The sequence below is a fragment of the Aphanomyces invadans genome (assembly GCF_000520115.1).
Source record: "Aphanomyces invadans strain NJM9701 unplaced genomic scaffold supercont1.53, whole genome shotgun sequence".
Taxonomy (NCBI): Eukaryota; Oomycota; class Saprolegniomycetes; order Saprolegniales; family Verrucalvaceae; genus Aphanomyces; species Aphanomyces invadans.
Window position 1 is genome coordinate 160212 of NW_008580198.1, and position 10185 is coordinate 170396.

The 10185-nt window shown below is 55.2% G+C and overlaps 3 protein-coding genes across 4 annotated transcripts; 2 read left to right on the forward strand and 1 right to left on the reverse strand.

Annotated features, from left to right (window-relative positions):
- Positions 1 to 95: 95 nt before the first annotated feature.
- On the reverse strand, positions 96 to 5429 carry H310_13549 (the record flags this gene model as incomplete). Of its 2 annotated transcripts, XM_008881098.1 has the most annotated exons (12): positions 295 to 327; positions 381 to 521; positions 566 to 734; positions 788 to 1137; positions 1193 to 1598; positions 1651 to 2699; positions 2751 to 3118; positions 3162 to 3242; positions 3345 to 4324; positions 4375 to 4527; positions 4956 to 5233; positions 5286 to 5429. In XM_008881098.1, 12 exons carry the CDS (start codon positions 5427 to 5429, stop codon positions 295 to 297), a joined length of 4152 nt encoding a protein of 1383 aa, XP_008879320.1. The 2 variants fall into 2 exon arrangements, with proteins under 2 accessions (XP_008879321.1, XP_008879320.1); XM_008881099.1 differs by lacking the exons at positions 4956 to 5233; positions 5286 to 5429 and having other exon boundaries at positions 96 to 327; positions 4375 to 4563.
- Positions 5430 to 5630: 201 nt separating this feature from the next.
- On the forward strand, positions 5631 to 6484 carry H310_13550 (hypothetical protein; the record flags this gene model as incomplete). Its single annotated transcript, XM_008881100.1, has 2 exons — positions 5631 to 5745; positions 5786 to 6484. 2 exons carry the CDS (start codon positions 5631 to 5633, stop codon positions 6433 to 6435), a joined length of 765 nt encoding a protein of 254 aa, XP_008879322.1. The 3' UTR covers positions 6436 to 6484.
- A 1380-nt stretch (positions 6485 to 7864) lies between these two features.
- On the forward strand, positions 7865 to 10185 carry H310_13551 (methylmalonate-semialdehyde dehydrogenase (acylating)). Its single transcript, XM_008881101.1, has 10 exons — positions 7865 to 8257; positions 8313 to 8528; positions 8572 to 8640; positions 8687 to 8746; positions 8884 to 9062; positions 9127 to 9267; positions 9328 to 9410; positions 9477 to 9571; positions 9617 to 9771; positions 9821 to 10185. Exons 1-10 carry the CDS (start codon positions 7898 to 7900, stop codon positions 10014 to 10016), a joined length of 1554 nt encoding a protein of 517 aa, XP_008879323.1. The 5' UTR covers positions 7865 to 7897; the 3' UTR covers positions 10017 to 10185.

Below are 10185 nucleotides of genomic sequence, written 5' to 3' on the forward strand. Positions count from 1 at the left end.
GAACAGGATCGCATCATGACGAACACGAAAATTTCCAGGTGCGTCTATAATTTCTGGACGGACTGTAATTGCAATTGACAATGCAATTTTAGACCAAAATATCTTTCAAGCAAGCAAAATATTCCATCTTGTTGTGTATTCCACTCGTTCGCTCACGATCCATCACGAATGAGATCCTTGGCTTGTGAATCCTCAAGGCGCGTCGGGGGAAAGCCGAAGTTTAAAGGAGCAGAATGCTCGGGCCCACGTGTGAGATGTGGCGTCGCCGCGATTCCTCCAGCGATCCCATCTCCCTTAATGGAAAGCCTGAACGCGATCTCGCAGCGCCTACAACCGCCAATCCACCGTCAGTATGTAGACCGCGCTGTTGAAAAAATCACCTCAATCATCGGCCGTCGGTCAAAGTGTTGCCGATGAGCCAACACGATATGGTTGAGTTGCACGAGTTCTTGCCGCAGCGCGTCGACAGACCATCCGTTGGTCGCTTGGACCAAATCTTCCACGATGGCACGTACTTGGTCCTGGACATGATGAGTGCACCCAACAACCTTTCCACCGACACTACCTCGTCCACTGTGAACGCCGGGGTTTCCGACAAAGTCGACCCGTCTCGGTCGGCCGCTTGAGTTGGCGATGCTGCTTTGTCTTCAAGCATCATGAAGTACATTTCCTCTTGGGGCGTCCACGGCACAGGCTTTGCGACTAATCCGTCGGCAATGTTCCTTTCAACATATCTATTTCGTTCCCGCGTGAATTCCCATCCATATGGACTATAAATCGAGCGCACCGTTGGCCAAAGCACAGGCGCGCGTAGTCGGGCGATTGTTTCACAAACGCAAGAACGTCGTCGCGGGATGGAAAGCACTGGTGCCGTTCCATCCATTCGGCTCTGGACAGTGCGTGGTCGGTCCCCTCTGAGTCCATGGGAGGGTCGGCAACCCACAGCCCCACCGGCGGAGGAAGGTACTCCCAGCCTGCTTGGTACAAATGAGGCCACACAGTTGCGTCAAAGATATCGTCGGCAGTGGGTGCAGCCGCCCTTCGACTGTTAGCCCCGACAACAGTCGTCGTCGCGTGCATTTTAACGCTGGCTTGGACAGTGTCTTCAGTTAGCCGCCGCACGTACTTGGCGTCGACCTACACCGCACATTTTTCAATGGATCAGAGACCTATCGAAGTTGCTAGCACGCACCTCCTTTTCAAACCCGCCCAAGATGAACTTGACGTCGTACTTGAGTCCTCCATCGTCTGTGGCATTGTAGACATGCTGGACGCGGCCAGCGCCGCCGAGTTTGTTTATTCCAGGGCCAGTGCGCTTGGCGACAAAAACCGGATCGCCCACGGCAAACACTTCCTGCACTTCATCACTCACCGCGTCGTCTTCGACCAGATCGACGGCCACTGGAGGAGGTGAAATCGATGGCGGAAGCGCGCCGGGCCGCTTCAGGCGCATGGGGGCTGGGACTGGTCGCGTGGCCAGCTTGGCTTGCTGGATCTCGCGGCACGTAGCAAACAGATCATACCCCTGTTCTTTTCGGAACCGATGCGCAAAACTCATCACGTTGTCCTGCATGTTGGCGGCGGCATGAGCAATGTACCTACATCGATCGATCCGTGGTTCGCACAGGAAGACCCACAACGACTGCGTACCGCATCGAGCTGTACTTGGGGTAGGCGGCGTACGCATCTTGGACGATCTCGTGGATGTGCTCCATAAACTTTTCCCATGTCGTGTACTCGCCATCGTGGACTTTGTCGCGAATTGTGGTTAAGTCCATGTGCCGTCGACAAGTCGACCCGTCGTCCAGCATCGTCTCGATCACCACAAACGGCGCGTTCGCTTTTTGGCGAATGCAGTACGAAACCACAGCTTCAAGGAAAATGCGGAGTTCACGGAGATGGTGCTGCTCTTGGTCAGTCAGGACCGACGCCGTCGATTTCGTCTGTTCTTTGGCCTTCGGCGGCGCCACCACGCGCAGTGGTTTGGGCGGCGGGAGCGCCGCCGGCGGTGGACTCGATACCCACGTGCCCACGGCACTCCAGAACGATCGCCGGGCGGCTTCGTTGGGCGGCGTCACTTCATACTGGTGCGGGAAGAGCGACACCAAGTCGGCAGGGAGCATGACGGTGGACGCTGTGGCCACGACTACGATGGGCAGGTGCTGTGCGGTCTGCAACCAGTGATGCAACAAGGCCGGGATTTCCGTCGGGTGATCGTTCCAAGATTGATCCAAGTGCGGAAAGTAGACGACGCATGGCACCCGCGTCAGCACCTCGGACCACTTGGTCATCCACTGTGCGGGGCTACTGAAGCGATCAAATTCGACGCAAGGAAGCCCATCCATGGCACTCAACAGGGCCGACGTGAGCACGGACTGCCCCATCGCACCAGACGTCCCAAAGACGAGGCACCGCACGAGGGACGGCGGGATGTACGTGTACGAAGGCATGCACGAGAAGCACCGAGTTGGTGAGGCAAGACATGTCGCATGGAACGAGGACCGGCATAATTCGCACGATTGAATATTCCGATCGGACACGTTGTCGCCGTGGTTTGGCAATGAATTCAAACAATGCGAGCACGTTGTCGTGGCCAAGTCATAGATCGGAGCGGCATTCGTCGTGACCGCAGGCGGCGGGGCGAATAACCCGGTCGGGAACGATGCGTGAACTAAGTGGACCAATTTCGCCAGCGGTTCCTACGGCTCGAGTGGACCTTTTCCACTTCAACGAGGCAATAGGGTACATACCTCTAGCAATGGGGCGAGTAGGGGAGGCAGGGGCGCTGCGACGGCCGTTTGCGACCGCGCGGCAGCCGGTACGATCTTAGCTTGGGCGAGCTGAAAGTCCGACCGCAGCACGCGCATTTCCGTCAGATCCACGTCGAGTTTCGCCGGCGTGTCGTAAACTTGAGGAAAGGACCGCTTGAACGCGACAAGGGCAGTTTCCGAACACAGAGCTTTGATGTCAGCGCCACAATACCCGACCAGTTCTTTGGCGAGTTGCTCTTTGAATGACGTCGAAAGCGGCGGCTGCCATTTCTTGGTGTGAATGCCGAGCATGGCTGCGCGATCCGTCGCATTCGGTAAGGTAAACGCAAGTTCTCGATCAAAGCGACCTGCGACAACCTTGACGCCACCAAACATAAAGAGAAAACGTACCAGGTCGACGGAGAGCAGGGTCGATTGCGTCGATCCGATTCGTTGCTCCAATCACGACCACACGACCGCGAGAATCCAGGCCTACGATGGAGCAAGTCCGTGAACAACTCGCTGTCAAATAGCCCGACTGGAGCAAATGCATGAAAAATGATCCGAATTGAAAACGCTACCACACGGACGTACCGTCCATGAGCGCAAGCAACGTCGATACGATAGAGGCATGGATTTGATCTTGTTTCGCACTGCGGACTGGTGCAAGACCGTCGATCTCGTCAAAGAAGATGATACTGGGCTCCGTCTTCTTGGCTTGTTCGAAAAGCACGCGCAGCTGGCGCTCAGCTTCGCCGACCCATTTGCTAAGACAGTCCGCGCCTTTCCGCATGTAGAACGTTATGCGTTGGCTGCCGGTCGAGTTGGCCAGCGCGCGGGCCACGAGCGTTTTGCCCGTGCCAGGAGGTCCGTAGAAGAGAACGCCCGCCGGTGGAGAGAGGGCAAACTTGGCGTAGAATTCCGGGTACAACAGTGGCAGGAGCACCATCTCTTGGAGCGCGTGTATGTGGGATTTGAGCCCTCCAATGGAATCCCACGTGATTGACGGGTCAATATCGAGAGGAGAAATGTCAGCTGGGAGCGAGGCCTTGGTCTTGTCAGTGTCCAGCACCGACGAACCTTTGGACGACCGCCGGCCGTGCTTGCTTCGACTGCTGCCGCGCTTGATCATTTGCATTTCCCCATCGGAAGTCGAATCAGACGACGACGAGCTCGAGAGAGCGTAGAACTTGCGCGAGGGCTGACGATCGACATGGTGTTTGGAACGTTTCGGGGGGCGCGCATCGCCGAAGTCGTCGTAGAGAGGGTAGTTTGGTTGCGGCGCAGAAGCCGTCACTTGACGACGAATGCTACTTCGATCGCGGAGGGAGTAGCTCTTTGTGGACCGGTGATAACCGCCCTGCTGCTGGCTGGATTTCTCTGGAGATGACATAGCCACGTCGCTGTTCTCGCGCTTGGCCCGAAGGGCATACCGAGCTGCGCGATCCAAGACTTGGGTGGCTGCGCGAGTGGACTGAAACGATGTAATTGATGACGACGCCGATATTGTCTTGTTGGGCTCGTCAAACGAGTCGCGATGGCGATGATGGCGCGATCGGTCTCGCAAGGGGTACCTGCTTACATAAGAACCATCAATCCGCAAAGTTCCTGACGCGACATGTACCGCTGGGATGAGCGGTTGAGGGACTTCGGTGGTGGCAACGTTTCAAGCGCCGACACCGTGTTCCCTTCGAGACCCGAGATGCGCCGACGTGTAGGATACCGACCAGTCAAAGTGCCATCGGCAGCTGGACCGTTCGTCACTGCTGTATCTACCCTACGCAAGGCGAACAGGGATGGATCAGGCAGGGGGAAGAAGGTGGCAGTTGACAAGGTGTACAGCTGGCAATCTGAATCTTCTCCAATTCCAGACCGTCGACGACGAGTGGATAGTCTCCGCGTAGACGTATCCACTGGCTCGGAGATTGTGGCTCTGTCGCAAGATACATATGAGTTCATGAACGAGCTAGATCGCTGTACCTCGAGTCTTCCTCGGGCTCCTCCTGGGATGATCGAACGACAGGTCTCTTGGATTTTCTGTATGGCCCACGTTAGCATGCCTGACGAGGGTTGTTTCGATGGTGGTGTTTCCGTCGAACCTGATTTCATCTTGCGTGGGCTCGGCAGCAGAGCGTACGTTGAGTCGCGAAGTTGAACGCCTTTAGATGGATCTTAGACGGTCACAGCGTGGCTTCTCTCGCTTACCCAAGACCAGCAGATCCTGGACTTTCTTGCTTGATATCAGGACTTGGAGGATCATCCGATTCGTCCTCTACAGATTCACCGTCGTCTTCAGCTGTGTCGAAAGATTCTTGCTCGTCCTCGTCAAGGTTCTCCTCATCCTCGTCGTCGTATTCGTTCTCGTCAATCTCTTCTTCATCCGCCGAAGGTGGATTCGACTCGCGTGGTGACCTTGGGTGCCGTTGGTACAACGGCTGTGCTGTACCATGTTGAGATGACTTCGGTCCTTCTGCAGGCTGACTCTACAGCATGCCTCAACGGTGAGAGGAGTTCCTTGGAGACGGTGCAACATACATAGGCATCTAGGGATTCAATGTAGCGAACCGCCCGGTGACGACGACGCGGCAAGCGCTGTAAGATATCTACGTTGGGCGAGCCATTGATCTCGATCACGTCGTCAGCTTCGTTCTCGACGCCTCCACCTCGGCGCGTTCGCATGCTTCCGGCGGAAGATTGGAGAGCGAATGGAGTCCCCGGATAAAATTGGCGCAATTTCCGGATAATCCACCTTGAATGGAGCGGAGGACCAATCGATGCGCGCCGTTTGCCATAGACACTATGGATTGGATAAAAGACAAGTTTTTCAACCAATGGATGCAGATCATCGCTTTTCCAGTTCAAAATTGGCGGGGTTGAGCCATGACACCACCGGCAGGCCATGAGGTCGTGGCCTTGCATGCGGCGTACGAACCACTGCTGCTCCAGCGCTTCTACAACGATATCCTTGAGCCTTGCTTTGGCATGTACCCAGACGGTAAGACACCTCCGTTGATAAGAACCTGATGATGTTCTAGAACTGGACGATCTCGAAAGTTTCCATGCCCAACTGACACAATCCAGTCACGATTCTGAGTGCCTCTATCACATACTCCTTCTTCTCGACAAAGAGGGCAGGTCGACTATTCTAGCTGGCGTGTGCTTTGAGTACTATCGCAGGAGCAACTGTGGCCTCGTGACGTATATTGCTACTAATCCAAATGTCGATACGAAAGGGCAAGGACTTGGTCGCTACCTCACCGACAACGCGCTCAGGACGCTGCATGACCAAGCACGACGCCACGGACACCCCAAATGTCGCGCCGTGTTTTTGGAATCTAATTCGGACGAAGTCGTAAATGATGTCATGCCCCCTGCCCGACGACGGCAGTTGCTGACGTTGTGGGGGCTGTCCTTCCTGGAATTTGACTATGTCCAGCCACGTCTCTCCGAGGAAAGAGACGCTTGCAAGACCCTGCGTCTGGCCGTGTTCAATGATGCCCTCGTGGAGACGCCAGGTGTTGGCTTTGGACTTCCGTCCCGTGACCTGGTCGCGTTCTTGACGGACTTTTACACTGTGCTCATGGGCTCGGTGGCTCTAACGTGCGATCCCGACGCGATTCGGCAGCTAGCGTGGCTTCAGACACACCCCACCGTCCAAGTCGAGAAGCGTACACCGACACGATAAGAAATCGAGAAAAAGCACCGATCGTGCTTTGAATCATCAGTTGGCCCAACTGTGAGAATTCCAAGTGTCGTTCGCGTACACAGGATGAAGCACAACGTCGCGTGGCGCACGACTGAAAGCTGAAGCAGGGAAATGCTCATGAATTCCAATCATTCGACACCTCGCGACGATAGCAGCAGTCCACTCTAGACTCACCAAAACTTTCGCTAGAGGTTCAAGGGAAACCAGCCGTGATGAGAACGGAATCGAGATGGACCACGAACGGCAGCTTGCCAGCCTACTTCATCCAATGCCATGTTGATGGGGGCACGTCAACGTGGTGTGTGAATCGTGCCCGACTTGGTGACCGAGCGACTTGGAGCCTACTAATGCCATCGCCACGAGGTATGAAGTGGTCTCACACTAAACTCTCGGCGGCAATGGGGGCATGCGCGCCTTGTGCACGCCGTAGTTTGTGCCAATGCAGCGCCCTTTGGTCAAAAGCAGCAGCAGCAGCAGCAGCAGCTTCAAATAGGATACTGCTGCCAATTGGAGCCAATTGAACGTCATATTCGCGATGTCTAGAAACGTGTGGATTCCGTGTTTGCACGTATCCTGCCAAGGTCCATCGCCTCGTGCGTCAAGCCGTAGAGCTGGTCATCGTGCTTCAATGTTCAAAGACATGGGCACGACGACCCGACGAGGCAATTCTCGACGGTTTGGCTGAATTCAGTGCCCTACACAAAGACGGCCAACGTTCTCGTCATTCGTTTGGTGCCCCAGCGTGCGTCCTTGACGCCGTAGCAAGCCAAGCCACGTGGGGAGAAGGCACGGATTCATCGCGGTCCATGCAAATCCATGACCGTGTTCATGTAGTTGAGTTTGCGAGAATCGAGACGGCTGTGGCAAACCAATGTGACCGATAGATTGGCCATGGTGGAGCAACAGGAAGTGGAACACGCAACCCCTTGACGTCGAAACCCATGGTGAACAATTCATTTCTCAACAACGTTGTCGTGCGGGACTGCCGGGATTGCTCATGCGTTAGTGGACCAAAGGCAAGACTGGAGATGCCACGTCATGCGTCGAGGCAAATCCAGAGTCTCGGTGCATGCATGTTTCTAGATGGCAACACAAGGCAAGTGGGGATGGGTCCGTGTTCCAATTCCATTTAGCTGTATTCGGCGGGAGAACAGGACAAGGATGGACGTGCATATCAAGCTAGCTCGCACCAAAATGTGCTGCCGGCGTCGCCACCTCGCTTGGAAGGAAAGTCTGTTCCTATGAGCGCTCTTGAGCAATGAACCCAAGTCAAGTTGAACTTTGGTCATTGACGTGTATATTGATTGGTTCAAATGGAAGATATTACCTCTTTTTCAGCCAATTAAAACAGTCTTCGGGATGATTCTTTGTATCCGGACGACAACAACCCTCGTCGCTTCTGTGGGATCTTTCAACAATCTTACATTATCGCCAAGCGACCATGCCCGAAAGTCCGTCCAAGCGTTGCAAGGCCGACGCGGCGCCGGCAGCCCTTGTCTGCGACAACTTCATCAATGGCGTCTTTACACCCGCAAAAGCGGGGGGGTACTTGAACATCGAGTCGCCGTCCACGGGAAATGTAATTGGAAAAGTCACGCTCTCGGACAAGACCGACGTCGATGTTGCCGTCGCGTTCGCAAAACAAGCGTTTGGGACCTGGAGCGCAATGACGGTGAAAGCACGAGCGGCAATCATGCTTAAGTTTCACGAACTGATTCGCCATCATGTCGACGAACTGGCCGACCTTGTGGTACTGGAAAATGGCAAGAACAAGAGCGAAGCCATTGCGAGTGTGCTCAAGGTACTTCGTCCTGTCTTCACTCGGTAGAAGAGGAAGACTAAGTTTCTCCTTGCAGGGGAATGAAACGGTGGAGTACGCATGCAGCTTGCCTCAACTTCTCCAAGGACGTGTGTTGGAAGTCAGTCGTGGAATCACGTGCCACGAAACCCGCGATCCATTGGGGATCATTGTGTCCATCGTGCCGTTCAACTTTCCTGTCATGGTGCCGCTGTGGACTGTCCCGATTGCGCTCACCACTGGCAACTGTGTCATCCTCAAGCCGTCCGAGAAGGTCCCCTTCGCACGTTGCTTCTCGTGTTCACCTTCATGCGTAGGTCCCCGCCACCATGACCCGTGTGGCCCAGCTTCTCGCACAGGCGGGGGTGCCACCTGGTGTATTTCAGGTAAGCATCTCTCGGACAAAACGTGCGATGACGAGTTTTTTTTCAGATCGTCCACGGACAAGCTCCCCCCGTGACTGCATTAGTCGATCACCCCGACGTCAAAGCGGTAAGAAATGCCATGTTTGACATTCGGCTTGTCGTGTGCCATGCTCCCTTTCTCGGACGCATCTTGCGTTTCATGGAATTGTTTGACATGACATGGGAAGCTGTCTGGATTTGTCACGCATCACTTGCGTTATTCAGGTGACGTTTGTCGGATCGTCGCCGATTGCTCAACTCATTTCACGTCGTTGCCGCGCCATCGACAAGCGCGTCTTAGCTTTGGGTGGGGCAAAGAATCACTTGGTTGCGTTGCCCGATGCACCTGTGGATGCCACTGCACGTGACGTCGTCGCTTCGTTTGCAGGATGCGCTGGGCAGCGGTACATGACGCGCCTTTGCGTTCTCCATTACGTTAGCGCTGGCGTGACTGCAACCCTTGATTAGTTGCATGGCGGCGTCGGTGCTGCTTCTTGTGGGCGACTGTTCGGCGCTGGTCGATGCAGTGGTGACCAAGGCCAAGGCGTTGACGCGAGGAACGGCCGCTGGTCAAGTTGGCGCCATCATCGACGCGGCCTCCCAGCGTCGGTACGCTTCGAACTCGTCGTGATTCCATTGCAATTTGATATGCCTGCACTGTTGGCATAGAATCCTGAAGTATATTGACGAAGCTGAAGCGGGGGGTGCCAGTGTCTTGGTGGATGGCCGTCCATGGGCCAAGGAATCGAAAGGTACGTGGGGACTTGTCAGCGCGCCACGTCATTGTCTTTCGGTTTGTTATGAAACATCATGTCTAGGGTACTGGGTCGGGCCAACCGTGTTGCTGCATACAAACCCGAGCGACGCCGCGCTGCACGACGAGATTTTTGGGCCCGTCATTTCTGTTTATCAAGTACGTCAACTCTGCTGCTGCGATAGTTGTCACATGCTGGGCTAGGTCGACTCGTTTGAAGAAGCGCTTGCGATCGAAAATGCTAGCCCGTTTGGCAACGCCGCGTGCATTTATACGAGCCATGGTGGGAACGCCGAGTATTTTCAATCGCGGTTCCGCGCCGGCATGATTGGAGTCAACGTGGGCGTCCCTGTCCCGCGGTATGCGCATCTCGTCGTCGAGCATCGTTCACGATGGAACCGTGAGTAGGGAGCCGTTTTCGTTTGGCGGCATGTATGGCACGCAAAGCAAATATGGAGACATGGACATCACGGGCGACGGATGCGTCGAGTTTTGCACGCACCGACGCAAGATCACGTCCAAGTGGAGCCCAAGCGAAGGAAGCACGAGAGCTGCCCCAACGTCGACGGTAGTGGACCGCGCCAACTTTGCAGGACACATGTAGAAGAATAGCACGACAGGAATACATTGGATTGCGTGGATGCCGGAGGACGCGACGACGGAATGAGGTGGAAAGACGTTTGCATAAATGGCCGACATCGCGATAATTTGATGCGAAGCGGTCCATCGTGCATAGCTAGGAGATCGGATGGAAGCAACAGTGGGGCGGGTGC

Excerpts from the sequence above, each read along its gene's own strand:
- H310_13551 (XM_008881101.1), top strand. The coding sequence starts at position 7,898 with ATGCCCGAAAGTCCGTCCAAGCGTTGCAAGGCCGACGCGGCGCCGGCA. Across the intron at positions 8,529-8,571 it reads TCCTCAAGCCGTCCGAGAAG|GTCCCCGCCACCATGACCCG; the intron begins GTCCCCTTCGCA and ends CTTCATGCGTAG. Across the intron at positions 9,772-9,820 it reads GTGGGCGTCCCTGTCCCGCG|GGAGCCGTTTTCGTTTGGCG; the intron begins GTATGCGCATCT and ends AACCGTGAGTAG.